General features: G+C 39.3%; 1 protein-coding gene across 22 annotated transcripts in view; it reads left to right on the top strand.

Annotated features, from left to right (window-relative positions):
• Positions 1-18,414, top strand: part of Trpm3 (transient receptor potential cation channel subfamily M member 3) — an 818,801-nt gene that overhangs the window by 682,106 nt on the left and 118,281 nt on the right. For all 22 annotated transcript variants that reach the window (XM_028763978.1, XM_028763979.1, XM_028763998.1 and 19 more), the window contains one exon: positions 10,021-10,093. In XM_028763978.1, the coding sequence (XP_028619811.1) occupies positions 10,021-10,093 (73 nt within the window). The remainder of the gene's footprint in view (positions 1-10,020; positions 10,094-18,414) is intronic.

Raw genomic sequence — 18,414 nt, 5'->3', positions numbered from 1 at the left:
TATGGTAGGATTTAAAAGGTAAAAAGAGAATCTAAGATTTGAATACAAAGTATACCAATCTTTCTCCAGCTCCCTTCATTAACTGCCAACTCTGTTACCCTTGAGGTAGCAGAGGTGAACAATGACGTAGGCATGACTCATCCTGTAAGATAATCTTTTACTAAAAAGAAAGGAAGGAAGAAAGAAAGAAAAAAGAAAGGAAGGAAGGAGGGAGGGACGGAGGGAAGGAAGGAAGGAAGGGAAAAAGGAAGGAAGGAAGGAAGGAAGGAAGGAAGGAAGGAAGGAAGGAAGGAAGGAAGTCAAATTATGCACCAAAAGGTCAAAGAAATAAAAGATAAACTAACAAGCCCACTGTGTAATGGCATATCCTTTTTCAAAGTCAAGTAATCATTTATATAATATGCAAATTTATTCATAAAAGTTTTATAGGACATGCTGGAATTATATTAATGTCACCCAATTTCTATCTCCACAGCATTTTTTATTCAATTAGTTCAGCACAAAATATGAGGCTTTTAAAAAAACTATTCCATGGAGAATTATCATAGTATCCCTTCAGAATCCACAGGTCCCACATCCGCAGATTCAACTAGCCAAAAACCAAAACTATTTGAAAAGAACTGCATCTGTACATGTACAGACTCAATTTCTCATCATAGATACAGCCAGAGTGCGACTCGGAAGCATTTACATTGCAGTAGATATTCATTTAGAGTTGACATAACCTGTGTGCAAGGTAATATAGTCTAGATACCACAATTCTGTTGAATTGAGAGGACTTGTGCATCCTGAGTGTGATGCCCTTGGGAGGTATAGGGTCAGTCCCTGTGGATACTAGGGGATGGCTACGGTTCATATGGAACTTGTTACAAATAATTGAACCTGATATTACTATTCTAAGTTTAAATTTGCATTTCTAGCTCCAACGCTGTTTTGTTCTCAACTGAAATTATATTTGAATTTCCTCTACTTTCCTTGCCTCTTGCATATATTAATATTTGTCCCTTACTAGAGTCAGTGACTTTGACAAAGTGACAGCTTTAACAATCTTATCAAAAAGTTCATCCTTTTGAAGGGTAGGAAATAAACACAAAGAAGTTTCAGGTTCCTGGAGTTCTGTTCCTGAAAGTGCATCCTTATTCGTTCTGTACCAAATCATCTCTGCACACACCAGAAAGAAAACTAAAGCCATAGTATACGTAAAAGCCTCCTATGACTGTCAAGCAGGATTTCTGTTTTCCTTTTCAATGGTCTTTTATCATTCGTATCTTAATGAGCATATACTTTTTAATTTTATATTAATCAATTGTCTCAGGTGTTTTTCAGGAACTAGTGACTCACAGGGAAAATATTATGATACACTGGTGGACTTTAAAAGGCACTGGAACTGGCCATAGCTCAGTCGTAGGACACTTGCCTGCTGTGTGCAAGGCCCTTGGTTTGATCCCCAGCACCATAAAAAAAAATTTTTTTAAACAAAATAAAAGATGCTGCATTCAATGATTAAATTCCTGAGTCTAACTCTTTCCTTCACATGAAGCCTTTGCAGATTGTTTTAAAAATTTGAACATGGAACATTTCAGAAATGTGTATTTGCCCTATGCAGGGCAGGAGGACAGGTTAAGGTGTTTGTGGTTTATCTTTTGAGACAGTGTTTTATTCTGTAGTTCAGAGTAACCTGGAACTCATGGCAACTCTCCTACCTCAGCCTCCTGAATACTGGGATTCTGGCATGAGCAACCACTTCCAGGTAGAAAAGTTTCTTCTGTGGAAACTTTAATGTGTCATTTTGGTGTCCTTATTGGTTAACCTTATTATAGATGGACTTTTCTGAAATCCCAAGAATTTCCTTTACTGATCATCTATTTGCAGTTATAACATTTCTGTAAACTTCTCAGACATGGTACAAACCATTTGTCAACCGCAGATGTCATCTGCACAATAGCTAGCAGCAGGGAACGGCTGTGGAATGTTCCTTTCTATTTCTGATCGATTGAACCAAAGTGTCTTTGCAGCTTATGCCTGCCTTTCAGTGTAATATCATGGTTATTTTCATTTCTGAAGCTCTGCTCAATACCTCTGTCTGTTTTCACAGACTCGATGCCCACTGTGATAGAAATATGTCACGAATTAAGCTGATAAATAGTACTTTGAACATGAGTTGGTTTAATTTCCCCAATATATTCTTCCATACCTTCTTCTTGCTTAACCTGATATCTACTGCATTTTAAAAATGGCAAGTCCAAGATTAATTCAGTAGCACACCCTCTTTTTGTTATTTTCACAGTGAGAAAAAGACTCATTTATTTCTCAGGGAAAAAACAGACTAATTAGGTCCCCACTAAGTCATTTTATGTTTCTGCTATATTTCCCTGGGTGCATTTTTTTACTTTCCTGTATTGAGTGTAGTTTAATATACATGGAACCAAAGATTCTGGCTTCTTGCTGAAATGTATTTTGGGGTATTCTGTGCTGCTGTAATTCTCAGATTATCTTAGCTATAGCAAATCTCAGTAAACATTGATTATAAGTCATACACCCACCCTCCTTCACACAATACCCATTTAGTCTCTCAACAATAGCACAGCATCCGATAGACTCCTGGGCTAACATTGATTCTTAACACTCGTGAGGCCTAACCTACTTCTCTTTAAATTTTCCATTTTCTTTAAATCAGTCTTTTTAACCCAACCACTTGGTGATAGTTTATCCACTCAACAAATGTTTACTGAGCAAGGACCGGGACTCCCTCCTGGAAATGAGACTCCTGTTTATACAAAGAAAAGTGTGTGTATAAGAGGAATGGCAGGCAGAATGTGGAGTCCCACAAAGCCTCACAGAATACTAGGAGCACAAAGCAAAGGTGAGGGTTACTCCTGGGTATATAGAAAAGCTTCTTAAAGTGGCTTGTGTGAAGTAGAAGATCACCTATAGATAGCTGACCAAGAAAAGGGAACAGGAGTCCACTAAGAAGAACGAACAATCAAAAGCTAAGAAAGCAAACCCACAGAGTCTTGAAAAAGGAGCAGGTTGCCCCACACAAGTGGGACATCTGGTATGTGGTGTGGTTTGTGGCTGTTAATGATAGAGGTGAGAACAAGGGACATGACAATGAGTGTGCAGTCAACAAGAGGTGAGATTAAAAAACAAGCTGGGAGCTCAATATCTGCAGTCTTTGAACACCCTGCTTGAATTTCTGTTTTTACATAGAGATGCAAGCCACTAAAAAATTAATACAGAAGATTGTAGACTAGCTTTATGGGGAATAAACAGGAGATGAGAGAAAGGTTTAGAATCAGGAAGGCCAATGGGGGAAAAAATAACACAAAATTGAAACTGCTACAGGCTAAACCAAGGCTGCAACGGCTGGGACAGAGAGAGAGGAGTTAAGAGAAGGCAGAAGCAGTGCTGGACAGAACGTTTCAAGATATGACATCACCTACTGCACGGGAATCTCTCTTTCCCCTTATGAGGATGCCAGCTCTGGGAAAGCATGGATCTTTTCTGATTGTTTCACTACTGTATCCTCTGCACTCAGAGCACCAAGAGGAGATGCTCAGTAAAGCAGCCTAGTGAATTAATGTCATGCAGGGCTTGGGTATGACAATACAGAAACCAAATTTCTGACTTGTAAGGGAACACAACATGAAAATGAAGACAAGCAGTAAGGCTGCTTGGCAGCCAGGTTGGAGGAGTAGAAATAAGGGAAGAGTGTAAATTTTAAAACTTCACTTCCCTTCCATATAAAAGCCATAATTTTATCTAAGCTCAGGCACTTTGTCCAAGATAAAAGGCTGGATTTGAAGGAAAATTTGTTCAATGAAATGTTTTCCACATTTACTCTTCTATGGAAAGAATTCTTTTATTCCACTCCAAACAAACCAATTTAAGAAGCTTTTCTATATACTCAGGAGTAGCTCTCACCTTTTTTAGTGCTCCTAGTATTCTGTGAGACTTTGTGGGACTCGGCTTTGTACTTAGCATTACTGCTATACACACACTTTTCTTTGTATAAACAGGAGACTCATTTCCAGGAAGGAGTCCTGGTCCTTGCTCAGCTTGCTTTACTGCGCATATGGTAGACTGAGTTAGTCTCCCTGTAGCCCATAATGCTTTGAAATATAACCAGCCAAGTCACACAAGTGCTAGAGTTAATGTTAGCATTCATATTGAAAATGTCAATGTTACAATAAGTTAAAAAAATCAGCCTTTGCTAAAGTCCTTTCATGCCAATACCATCTCAAGCTTAACAACAGCATCTTGCACCTCTTCAAGCCTCCCCAGTAAATGCCTTAGAAACTCCCCACTCATCAGTGTCTCCCCCCACGCACCCCAAGTCCACGTCTGTTGCTCAGAAAGCCTGATAATTTATGTTTCAGGGGAAATTTAACATGCCAGTCTACTGCATCAGGAGGATTTCCATCTTAAATGTGATTCTCAATTATGCAGTGAGGTTTAGGCATTGGAAAGGTGAGCAGATGTGCAAAGCATCCCACTCGATGCTGAGTTTGTTCGTTGTTTTTTAAACAATGAGCGCAAATGCTATCCAAGTTCCCTCCCTGTGCTATCAATTAAATGTTTGATGTGCAGTAATATCTTTCAGGCCATTCCAGCCCTAGAGGAAAGAGTTAGCTTTAACAATTAGCCAAATTATCACTCTCTGCCCTCAGGTTCCTTCTGCAGCAGGGTGCAATTTTTCTTCCATTCTGGAATCCCTTCTTGAGTTCAGAACATGCTGCAACCACTTTTCACCTTCCCGCTGGAGTCTATGGGTTATCAGTAACTGCTAGGGAGAATATCCAGATGACTATGTAGAAGGAGCACTCTATGGAAATCTAACTTGGCATGAACCTCTTCCTGGAAGCCCCTGTCAGAAATCCACCTGTGATGATAACTCACACACCACATAGATGGGTTTTGTTTGGTCACCTTTCTTTTTTCATTTCAAATTCCTGCGGAGGTGTGTTAGTCTTTTGTTGCTGTGATAAATATCTGATTATAAAATAAGAAAAAAATTAAAGCAAAGATTTACTTTAACTAGTTGTTTTAGCCCATAGTAAGCTGGGTCTACTGCTGTGAGCCAAAGTTAAGGGAGAATATCACAGCCATGTTGCGGTGGGAGAGACTGATCACCTCAGGACAGCCACGAAGCAGAGAGAGAAACCATGGGACAAGGCAGTGCATAAGATTCATTCACCAGTGATCTACCTCCTCCAGGAGGCCCCATCAACAAATGTTCCCAGAACAGCACAAAATAATGCCAGAGAACCAAGCTTTCAACACATGAGCCTGGGGAAGAACATCTCAAACTCAAACTAAACCAGAAGACCCTCCAGTTCACACCCTCTGCCTCACAGTCAGCCCAGGCTCTAAGCTCCGGATATAAATTGATACAAAAGAGACAGGGAGTGAGTGATACCGTGCTATTCTCTCCCTCTGTTTGTTTCTTCTTACTGTTTCGACAGGACAGGTAGGTGAGTGCTCCTGGATTTCACTCAGAGTTCTCCATTCAGCTTTTCTTTGACCTTTGTCTCTGGTTTGTCAAGCGGAAGATGTCTGAGGCAACTGGTAATTTAGCAATCTATGATTCTATCTACTTTCTCCATCCCAGTGACAAAACATTAGAATCATTTGCTGGAAAGTTATACATAGTTTGTGTCTTGTATAAGCAAAAATAGGCAAGCATTATTATTATCCCTCCTTATAGACAAGGGAGATAGGTGTGTAAAACGGTAGAGCATAATAGTAACCCACTGTGGCAATCCAGATAACCTTTGGGGTAAGTAACATAGCTTTCTTTCTCTTTGTAGAAATTAAATATCTCCATTATTGTTAGCACTCTTTAGGACATTTCCTCTATCCCAGAATGTGCACAATATACCCAAACTCACACAAAGGATCTGATGCTAAAGTGACAAAGCCAAAATTCATTTGGCAGGTTTCCCCTGTCCCCATGAGGCTTTGTGAGAGTCACACATTCTTCGTGCCGAATCCACACTCGACTATACCCCGCCAACATGGAGGTGTGCTTTTATCATTTTGTGCAAAGCTATCTTCTGATTTGTTAAACAGTCAGTTTTGAATAAGTATTTAAGAGTTCTAGGCACAGAAAACTAACTGAGCCTTATTTATTTCTCCAGTTAATCAAATATTCATGGCAACGATTTGTTGCTTGTGTATTTTATATATCTTTCTTTGTGTATGCACACATTTGTTATATAGAATGTTATATAGGTTGAAGATAATGTATTTGAAAATACATATCACTATTCCTGACACATAAAAAAGGCTCTCCCCAAAATAGGACTTTTTCTCATTGGAAAAAAGGGCTGCCATAGTTTACCTCTGGTGCTATAACCTAGGAGTCTCATACATAATGGAAATTTACTTCCTACAGTTCTGGATGGCAAGAAGCCCAAATTCAAAGTGACAGAGTTGTAGAGGTCACTTCCAGGCTTCTAAGTGGTACCTTCTGGCTGTGTCTTCACCTAGTAGAAGGAATGAGACAGTTCTCTATGAGCTCTCTTATAATGATACTAATTTATAGCAATAATTAGTCAATACCTAACACCCTCAGAATTGCCCCATATCCTATAACCCACCACACTGGCTTTAGGTTTCAACATAAGATTTTCTGAAAGACAGTCAATCAAGGTGCATGAAGGAGGGTTATTATATAGCACATTCAGATAAAAATAATCCAAACTAAAGTATCATGTTCCATAATGGGGACATATTTTTGTAGACTCCCGGCACGAAAATCAATCAGCGTTGCCTAATCAAAACATATAACAACTAAGATAAGAGACTTTAAAATAACTCCTTTTAGATAATGTTTGAGCTATTTTTAGTCATGTTGGTGAGACTTTATGAATGTAGCTTTTGAAATTATTAGGAGACAATATTTATGAATATATATAAATATACATTTACATATATGCAATAACAGTGAAAAAAGAGGTCAGGAATTTCAAGGAGAACAGGTAATGGTATATGGGGGAGGGAGTGTTGGCAGGAAGAAAGGGAAGGGAGACATTATAATTGAAATTCAATCTCAAAAATAAAATTTAAAAGTGTGGCATGTATTTTTAAAGCTATTTTGTAGTATTTGTAATACAGAACACATGTGTATACATGATCTATACATTACATCATATTTGGAGATAAATCTAAGAATTTCATTATATCAGAAGAAAAGAAATCTTGGCCTATTATGATATTCTCCTATATTTTATATCAGTTCTTACACATTTTCACATATTAAATCCATTTGGAATTTTATATGTGTGATGTGTGAGATAGAAAAGAAATTCAATTTTTTTTTAAACCTGGAAATGTAGTATCCTAGCACCATTTATTGCTCAGGGCCGTGCCTCATACCCATAGTCTTAGCTATCAGGGAAGATAAGACCTAGGCTGGAACTATAAGACAGCAACATAACAGGACCCATTTATCAAAGAAAAGAGAGGAGAGAGACAAGGGGAAGGAAAGAGGAGGAGAGGGGAAGGGAGGGGAGAGGAAGGGAGGGGAGGGAAAAGGAGGGGAGGGGAGGGGAAGGGAGGGGAAGGGAAGGGAGGGAAGAAAGCCAAAGAGGAGAAAGAAAGGGGAAAAGGACAGAAGGAAATAGGTGTCTTCCCTTCGATTGACTTTCAGTGCCCCTCCTGGCCATCTTCAAATGCTCACGAGTGTGTAGGAATGTCTCCAGGCCATATTATATTTCATAATTTACTCATTGTTCTCAATGCCAACATCAGACTGTTTTTAAGTTCTATCATTTGGTAAATCATCCTATGACCATTTTGTGTGATTATTAAGATTTGAATCCTAGGATCAACCTATCAAAGCCAGAAAGAAAAAAACAAAAACAAAACAAACAAACAAACAAAAAACATGCTTGGAGTTTTTACTGAAATGACATCTAACTGTAAACTCACACAGTGAACACTGGCACATTTTTGTGTTGTGCCTTCTGATCGGTTAACTAAGGATAGCCATCATTTAGCAATCTTTCCTGTTCTTCAACCAAGTTTATACATTCCTGTTATAACATTCTTTATGAACATGACAGGAAGTTTCCTTAAAATAGATTAAGCCTTGCTCTGTTATAAAAACCCTTCACTAAGTTTTTCTGGCAAATGTTTGCTCCAAAATCATCTTTCAGCTCATCTGTGATAGAAACCAATGATATTTAACCACAAATCACTGTAGCCTCCAACAGCCAGTTGGATTATGGATAAGGTCCTCTTTCATGATTTATTCACTAATGAATCTTATGCTCTCCTGGATCATGTGTCCTTATGCCCTCTGTTCCCTTTCCAACTGAATTTTGCCCCTAAAATGCTGCCCATACCACGTGCTGGTGCTGCTTGTCTTTCCTTTCACACCTGGAAAGCTTCTCTCCGCAGCCAGCATTCTCCAAAGTGAAAAGGCTAGGCATCTGAGGAGAGTCACTTCTTAGAGCATACAATAGAAACAAATCCTGAGCTCCACATCAATATGGATGCCACTGTTTCCTGTGTGCCCATAAAAGAGTCCTCCCAGAAACATAAACCTGGGCCTTTGGTGACCATAGTGAGTGCATGTAAGTAACATTTCTTGGGGTTTTCTTTTAATGTCAGCAAATTTTAAGGTTATGAGGGGAATTCTTTAGTACCATAAAAGTAGAGATTATTCCCAATCGCCAGTTCATGGTGTCAGTATCAGTTGTTAGCACAAACATCTCCTCTACAATGAGTCTCTCTGCTCTCTCTTTCTCATTCTCTTGTCAACAGTTAAATCTCAGGGAAGAGTTAGTTCCTCGCTGATGTTTCCTCTCTCCCTTTCCTGTTATCCTTCCCCAGAGACTGTTTCTCTCCTATATTACCAAGGAAAGGCTGTTACTTTACTGCCTTACAGTCCATTTCTTATCTGGATATACTGCTAGATTATTCTAAAGGATATTCAAAGTCGTTGAGAGGGATGAACGCTGATATGCATCCCAATGTCAAAACCCGAATGATGTCTTAGTTAAGGTTTTTATTGCTATTATAAAATACCATGACCAAAGCATCTTGGTGAGGAAAGGTTTTATTCCAGGTTTCAACTCCCCAGATCAAATTCCATCACTGAGTATAATAAAGGCAGAAACTCAAGGCAAAACAGTAGAGACAGGAACTGAAGCAAAGACCAAAGGGATACTGGCTTGCTCCTCCTGGCTTGCTCAACCTGGTATAATTATTATTTTGGTTTATGTGTATGAGTGCTTTGCATAGATGCATTTCTATGTGCCACATACATGCTTGGAGTCTGCAAAGACCAGAAGAGGTTGTCAGATCCCAAGAACTGGAGTTACTGAAAGTTCTAAACTGCCATGTGGGTGCTAGGAATTGAAATTGGATCCTCTGGAAAGAAGCCAGTGCTTTTAACCACAGAACCATCGCTTCAGTTTCAGAGGCCCACTTTATTATAAACTCTAGGACCACCTGCCCATGAATGGTTCTGTCCACAGCAGGTTGGGTCCTTCCACATCAGTCATTAAACAGGAAAATGCTGTAAAGACTTCTTAAGGAGACATGTTCTCAGTGAAGAGGCCTTCTTCCCAGAGATGCCTAGGCTGTGTCAAGTTGACAAAACCCAACCAGCACACTTGTCTATTGCCAAGGAGTGAGTGTAAAGAAGACTGTAGTGTGCACATGTGCCATGACCATCTTCTACAGAACATAGTGGTCATGTATCTTTAAGCACAGTTTCTCACTCATGGTCTGTGTTACAATTTACATATTTTGTGAATCCTGAACATTTCACTTGATAACCACAATCCGTGCAGTTATCTAAAACGGTCCCCACTTGGAGACTGTTGACACATCTCTCTCTTAATCAATTGCAGGGCCCACTCCTCTGATGTTCATGTGTGCTTGCCCTGTGGCTAAGAACCTACTTCAGAGATAATAAAATGGTCACTGCTCATAGGTGGCTTTATTCCTTTGACTTCTCTCTGGAGAAAAATGTGTTATTAATTGTCTCCTTTTCTCAAATTGCAGATTACAGTGTTTCGAATGGGATCAGAAGGCCACCAGGACATTGATTTAGCTATCCTGACAGCATTGCTCAAAGGTAAGAGTTTCTCTGTCCACATAACACAAAAAGTCATTTTAATGGATTAATATAGACACCTTACATCTTCTATTAATAGATATAACCCCAAATGTTGTTGTGTCATGTCTAATTACTGATAGCCAGTGACCCATCCATGTAAGACGCTGTTCCCACTCTTGAAGCCTTCTAATGCAAACAAGTTGCATGTGAGTCAATTTTGTAACTTTTGAATACAGTAACTCATATTCATTAAGTCATAAACATATAGACAAAAAAGTTAATGCAGTATGTAAAATACTGTTATCTCAAGTTATTTAATAACTATTATTACTTTCATTTCAAGGCCACCTATGGGTGCGCTCTCTCTCTCTCTCTCTCTCTCTCTCTCTCTCTCTCTCTCTCTCTCTCTCTGTGTGTGTGTGTGTGTGTGTGTGTATAAACATTAGAATTAAAAATAAAATATCATTGAGAAGAAAGCCAAAATAAAACTTAGCCTTTACTTTTTGTTATAACTGACCATTAGACTGAACTCCCTTTTAACATGGGAAACACAGTAATACTTGGGCTATTGGAGTTTAATTTCTAAGATGGATATTAGTCCAGCTCTCTAGCCCAGGTCCTTCAAAGATGTCACACTGCCTGCCTTCATCCTTGGAGCCAGAGCCAAGTAAAGGCCAGTTTCTTCCAGGTTCTATAGACTTAATCTCCTCATTAGTATGCCTTGATATGCAAACTACACTTGACAAAACTTTTAAAGTATTAAAATCAACAGAAGACAGTTAGGCCTGTTCAGCTCTAAAATTCAGATTAGAAGTACAAGACGAACAAACAGCAAATTGTTTTGAGTATGGTCCTCAGCTGCAAACATCTGTGTTCTCGCTTAGCCCCATAATTCAGCAGTACCGATCTTGTCTGGCTTGTCATTGCTTGGCCATGGCCTCCATGGAGTATAAACTCAATGAGAGCAGTAAAGCTATCTTATTCGTTCTCCTTCTCAGCAGTGGACTTCATCCCACTTCAATTTTTGTTGGATAAAGAAATGAACGGATTGCTCAGTGATGCAGTGACAGATTCGGTATTCCATAATTTGTAGCTAAAAGGACAATTACATCACTCTTTGTTTCTAGTCTATTTCTCTTCATTCGCTCTTGTTATTTTCTTGAAGACTCACTATATGACAGCAACTGTGCCAAGCTCTTTATGACTACAGTAAACATTAATCATGACAACAACTATATGATGCCAGATCTCCCTTTGCCAGTGGAGCAAAGAAAGCTACAAGGGGTGAAGTAACGGGCCGAACAATGCAACACTAATCGTTAAACCTCTACTAAGCTCCAGCATATCTGACTTCTCACCGTACCACATGAGATTGTTAGACAAACATAATTCACACTCTTCCTTGTCCATTCCCTGGGTGTCCATATGCATTCACTAGACTCCTGATCACCCCTCCAGGAGCTTCTCAATCCCTCATAGTGAGTGGTATATCCAAGGTCAGTATAAGGCCACTCTCGATAGAGGCCATTACTAACATGATTACATAAGGAACATCTTCCTTATCATAAAGGATCTCTAAACAAACTCATTATTCTCATCCTTCTTCCCCACACTCTATTCCATATTTCTTTTATACATGTGATGGCTGAATTCTTAGTTTCTCAACTCATTTTAGAAGTTGTAGGCCTTGATGGAAGTTAGATTTATACACTGATTTTTGTGTGGTTGTGTAATGTCATTCTCATGGTTCTATACATTACATTTCTGTAAGATATTTCCTTTCAACTGCAAATATAAACACTGAGAAGGAGAATTAGGGGCCTTGGGGTCCATGCACAGGCTGAGCCACAAGGCACACTCTGGGCTTTATGTTTCCATTATCAGAGACAAGGCTAAAAAAAAAAAAATATAAGAAACTCTAGTATTTTCTATTCTCCTATAAAGATAATGAGGAAAGTAATCATATCAATAAGTAACATTTGTTGAAGTCCCACTATGTGTCAAACACTGTAAAGAGCTTTAGTGCATTTATTCTCAATAATTCTCTAATTCTACAACTATTTATTGTGCATTGATTCTGCACAATAGTTGCACTACCTCATCATGAGCCTCACTTATAAATAAGAGAATGGAGGCAGGAAGCCAGTCAGCATGCGCTCAAGAGAAGCTAGCTAGCAAAAGGTTCAGCCCAAATCTGAGAGCTCACGTACAACCAAGATTATTCCACTTATAGTAACAAATGCCCATGAACAAGATTCACAGCAAATAAGGAAGGGATCAGAATATCAGTAAAAACATAATAACTATGGCCATTCGGTGAAAAGACTTGCTTTTAGAAATTCATGAGACTAGAAATTATGTACCATCTTCATGTCAGCCCTAGAATTCATTTATCATATTGTAGAATACCTATTTTCCAGGGGGATTGGCATGGTGCTTTACAAAGTGAAATACAGTTTATGTCATAATCAAGTAATTATACCTATTGCACTTTGAAAAAATTGAAGTTAAAGTACCTGGGATAATATTTACATGGACAATATGCAATGAAATTGAATATTTTCTCTTTTAATCTATTTTCCCGGGTGCTGATTGTACCCTACTAAATTAATTTCATGGGTCATAAACCTGCAGCTTAAAACATACTGCCATAGAGGAGATGAAAGGAAACTTTGATTGCTCTAAGAAAGTAATGTTTCTAATCACTATAATGAACATTATTTATTAAGCAGTTATGCTAACGGGAATTTGTGCCATTAAAAGATTATAGTGTGTCAACTCTATCTTGCAAAGACTTCTAAACGCTCCCTGATACTGACCTACTTGATTTGGAAAGCAAATCAGGCATATTTTTGGCTTACTTCTTTGATGATCAAGCATATATACATAATTACATCAATTTTAAATTCTTAAGTTTATTATAGTCCTCCTATGTGTTTAGCCAAAGCTAGTAATGGACTTAACACTTAATTTTTGCAATTATATTTAATTTTCAATTATGCAATACTCAGAGGTTATTTGTAAAGTTGAATTTTTATTCTAAGACATTTCTGAGAAAACCAGTATTTATTATTGAAACAGAGCCAGGAAACAAACCACTGCTCCATAAATCCACTGTGGAAAAAGGAAAGGCAGATGGGAAACCAGGTGGCCATGGGAGAAATATATCTTTGCGCCCCTCGTTTTTGAGCTATTTGATTTAGTTTCCTTGTATTTGAACTTATAGTAGTGAATTCGGTCCTCTGATACAAAGTTAACCCATGCATCGGTATAAAAATGAAGTAAATAGTAAAGGCCAATGTCCCCACACCTTAGCCAGATGACTTTCCTAGAAAGCATTTCCAAGTGAATCTTTCATGATCCATCTTTCCTGGTAATTGCAGCAGAGTGGTTCCAAGAAGAATGGAGATTTGCTTAATTTTGATAAGGGCCCATCTTTGAATTTATCACTGTGACAAGGAAGCCACAGAAATAAATGCTGGAGCAGTTAAATGAGAGGTGATGCAGCTTATCCATCGCCAGAGTTATTACATTTATTTTGAGAGGGGGGACACATGAGACACAAGACAATTTTCAGATGTCAGTTCTTTCCTACCATGTAGGTCCCAGAGTTTGAGCTCAGGTCACCAGATTTAGCAACAAATACCTTTACCTGCTGAGCCATCTTGCAAACCTGAGCAACCCATGACATGATGGTTCTATAGACAGAAAGAAGAAAGAAAAAAGTCCAAAATGACTTTTTAAAACTTTACATCTCCACAGTTGTCTTGAAAGAAGTACTAAGGGTCAAAAGGCATTAAACTCCTCAGATGCAAATATCCAAGGATACATGTGCTATGACTGTATGCTTTTATTCAATGCCACTGGGTGGTGTGCTACAAGATATAATGTTCCATTCAGCAGACAAAACCAGGAACCAGGTCAAATGAATACTAACAAAAGTTCAAGCATTCACGCAAACATTCACAAAGCTCACAGCAGATATAGCTAATTATTGTCTGTATTTATTATCATCAGTATTACATTCTTCAGTTTAAATAGTCTGTCCTTGATCATTACTAATATTTTGTAGAAAAGTATCTACCATCTGTTCTTCTAAGACCTAAGCCTGCTAGTTAAATCGAATGTGTGTATATATATATATATATATATATATATATATATATATATATATATGTGTGTGTGTGTGTGTGTGTGTGTGTGTGTGTGTGTGTGTGTGATATAATAATATATATTATAAAGGTCCAAGCACCCAAGTGTTCTTCACATACTCCTCTCACCTCTAGCCTCATCCTCTACTACCCTCTCCATGTGACACGTACTACCACAAAGCCACAGAGTCAACAGGCATGACACTTTATAGCAGCAAGAGTGGGGGCCACATTCAAAGGACCACTTTTCCTTGACTAAAAACTTGTCTGACCTCACTGAGCCCCAGTCTCCTCTGTGAAGCTGAGATAATTCTGGTAACCCTCTTGCTGTCATAGTGACCATCTTAATTGATAATGAGAGTAAAGCACTTAATCCAGTAGCTAGAAAGACCTCTTTACTACATGTTGGTCTGGCTGAAGATGGTGGTGGTGGTGATGGTAGTGGTGATGGTGGTGGTGATGGTGATGGTGGTGGTGGTAGTGATGGTGGTGGTGATAGTGATGGTGAGGGTGATGGTGGTGGTGATGGTGGTGGTGGTGGTGGTGATGGTGGTGATGGTGGTGGTGGTGGTGATGGTGGTGATGGTGATGGTGATGGTGGTGGTGGTGGTAGTAATGGTGATGGTGGTGGTGGTAGTGATGGTGATGGTGGTGGTGGTGGTGGTGGTGGTGATGGTGATGGTGGTGGTGGTGGTGGTGGTAGTAATGATGATGGTGGTGGTGGTAGTGATGGTGGTAGTGATGGTGGTGGTGATGGTGGTAGTGATGGTGGTGGTGATGGTGGTGGTGGTGATGATGATGATGATGACGATGACAGTGATGATGACAAGCTGAAAATGAGAGGTCGAATTTGTCTGCACATGCCATGTATGCACACGTACACAATTTCTACCACATAGGAGGAATGCAATGTGTATTTGCTGACCTCGTGGCACCTTTCTTGTATGGTTTGATTTAAAGGCTACTCTGGATGCTCTCTGAGGCCAACCCACTGCCTTCCTTCATGGTTCACATTTACCGCATAGTTGTTTCCATTTGTGAAAAAAAAAAAAGACTTCAAAAATTCCCAGGGTACTGAGATATACTCCATGTCCAAAAGTCATTGGAATTACAACATGTTAAATATGAAAGACTTCATAAATTTCAAAGTATTAACTTAAAGTTAAGTACAGAAAGCATTGAGTATACACGTGAGGGTCCTGAATAAAGCATAAAGAAATGGAATCTAGAAAGTGATGAAGCACACGCTACTCTGCCTTCAAATAAAAATTCACTTAGGGAAAGCTTATCTTCATGTAAAGTCAAACATATCTAAGAGCAATAACTTGGTCTAAGATAGACAGCAATTTCAGACACCAATGTCCATGCTCCATATGGCAGAGAGTATGTCATGCAGTCAAAGAACTCAACTCCTTTAATCCTCTTCATTTGGATAAAACTTTATAATTCACAGAAATTTTGTCATCTAATCTCCAAAGCTCGTTGGGATAACTTATCTCCAAACTGGCATTTTCTTGGTCATGAAAAGGGCAGAAATTCGGTCCCTGGGCCTCAAATAGGCTGACTAACACTGTGAAACAACAGATAAATAATTTGGTAGCAAAACCTATTCAGTAACATTATCATAAATTAGCTATGGAGGACTACGAGACTCAAGATGAGGTTGTTACTTTATACAGGATGCTCCCAAAACCCATCTCCACCCAACCTAAAAGAGGGGACTTCTGCCCCTAGACCAAGCAGAGAGGGGCCACCCAGAACCCCCTCTGACTGGCTATCTGAATTCTTGCTTAGGCTGTGAGGCTAAGCACTACAAGGAAATATAAATAAAACTTAAAAATATCTCTCTGGGTTCCCTGAGGGACAAGCCTGACTGCATAAGGGTTGATGTCAAAAGTATCCCCTCTCCAGGAAAAAGACATCGGGATGGGTATGGCCCTCATGCCTCACTGGACAATGACAGGGGGACCGGAGCCATTACAAGGTCCCCTTCAATTACTGGAGGTCAGGCCTCTATCCCTACCTTCGCAAGATTAGAATCGCCACAGCCCCTCTATACTTAGAGAAGGGAGGAGATGTCAGGGGCAGCCCTGTTTACACACTGAAGGCCTAAAATCAGCCATAGGCCTAAAATCAGCAATAAGCTTGTTATACATGCATACTAACACCAAGTCTTGGGTCTCTGGAAAAAATTTAAAAAAAATTGAAACAGATGGCTATAAGCTATTGAAAACAGGCAGCATTTGTGGAAATTTACCAGCCCTAGTAGTCATAGACCTTGTAAATAGGTAGCCTTGGCAGACAATACCAAGTTAAATAAGGACAAGTGAGTCATAGGCAGAGTCATAGTGACCTGTCCCCTGAACCTTCACCCAGCCAATATCTGGTTCTGAAAGATATCTGTATTCCCCCTGAACACCCATACTCCAGTGTCATCCCCTTCCCCACATCCTGCCTTTCTGTGTTTATAACCCCTGTGTGAATGAACTACGATTTGAGAAAAAATAAATAAATTATTTAAAAAAAGGGCAGAAATTAACAAGGATGTTAGTACAACTGGAATAAACCAAGAATGACCAATCAGAATATCAGTACCCTGGCTACAAATGTTCCTGCTGTACAAAGTTTCTAGATTAAAAGGATTCCTGATCTTGTACTTGCATGCTGTGTATTTCCTCTCTGTCTCTCTGTCTCTGTCTCTTTCCTTTTTTTTTCTCAGCATTCAGGAAAATTGCTGACAAATAGCAGGAATTTGATAAATACTACTTATTAATAGAAATGAAGTTATTTTCCCATATCAGTCAATCACCAATTAAAGTCACATTAAAAGCAAGGGTAACCTTACCTGTGGAGGTCATTGGCAAGGATCCTATCCTCCCAGGTCAATGATCTATGGAATGGCACATAGACATACTCCTCAGAATGGCTGCAAATTCCTGAAAACCTTCCTTTCACTCTCTTGCTCACTCCTGCCTTCTAGTTCTATTTCTTTTCTTCATCAAAGAAGTCAAAATATAGAACTTGGCCCTTCCAATTTCAAAATGAAAACAAGAAAATGAAACTTATGTTACAAGATGTTTAATAAACTATAGAGATTTCCAGAAACAGTCACAGATAGAAGAGGTTTAGTTGTCAATAATACAAATGCTCAGTGACTCCACGTTTGACATCCCCAGGTAGTGTACACAGGACCCCTGTGGCCCCTGCGTGTTGACTTCCCAACATCAGCATCTCTCGGGTTCCCAACACTCCTTCTCACATTGGCTGTTTCCTTTCCATGCATCCCTCTGAGAATGAGTTAAACCCTCTCTCTTCAAACAGATTGCTTCCTCCCTAGTTTCTACTTTACTCCTTACTTCAGGTTAAACTGCTCTTCAGCTTGTGTTTAGAGGATAAAGTAGAACCAGGATCAGAATAAACCCAAGTCTTCTACTCTTTCTTTAGCACCATGTGGCCACTTCTAAATACTAATGTAGCATACGCTGTCACTTTTTCCTCTGAAAAAAAGGGAACATCCTTTCACTTTGTAACATGTCTGTCAAAGCTACTTTCCCATTACTGTTGAAGAGACACCATAACAGAGGCAATTTACAAAAGTAAATAGTTCCAGAGGGTAATAGAGTCCATGACCATCATGGCAGAGAGGATGTCAGTAGGCATAGCGCTGAAGATGGAGCTAACAGATGATATCTAATCCAGAGCACCAAGCTGAGAGAGATCATTGAGAATAGCATTGTCTTTATAAGCCTCAAAGGCCACCCCTAGTGACACAGCTCCTCCAACAAGGTCATGCCTCCTAATCCTTCCCAAATGGTTCCATGAACAGCAGGCCACCCATTCAAATATGGGGACCATTCCCATTCAAACCACCACAACATATAAGCCCGTGATTTGTCCCAGGAACAACGCTCAAATGCTCAGATCTGCAAATTTGCCACTTCTAAACAGCTCTCCACTAGTGAAGAACTCATTGATTACTGTGGCTTCCCAGCTTGACTTATTTTCGAGCAGTGAATCAACATCAATTGTGCAATCAATCACTGCCTAGTCTCAATCACGTGTGTGACACCATTTTAAAATATGTAGTTTGTACTACTAATAAAAATAATAACAATGCCACTTGACTCCCTTGTCCCAGAAGTTCCTGGCCTCATCAACAAAAAAGGAAAAAGGAAGGAAGGAAGGAAG

This window comes from Grammomys surdaster, unplaced genomic scaffold (assembly GCF_004785775.1).
Source record: "Grammomys surdaster isolate TR1022 unplaced genomic scaffold, NIH_TR_1.0 141, whole genome shotgun sequence".
Lineage (NCBI taxonomy): Eukaryota > Metazoa > Chordata > Mammalia > Rodentia > Muridae > Grammomys > Grammomys surdaster.
This window is presented reverse-complemented; position numbering and strand designations above follow the sequence as displayed.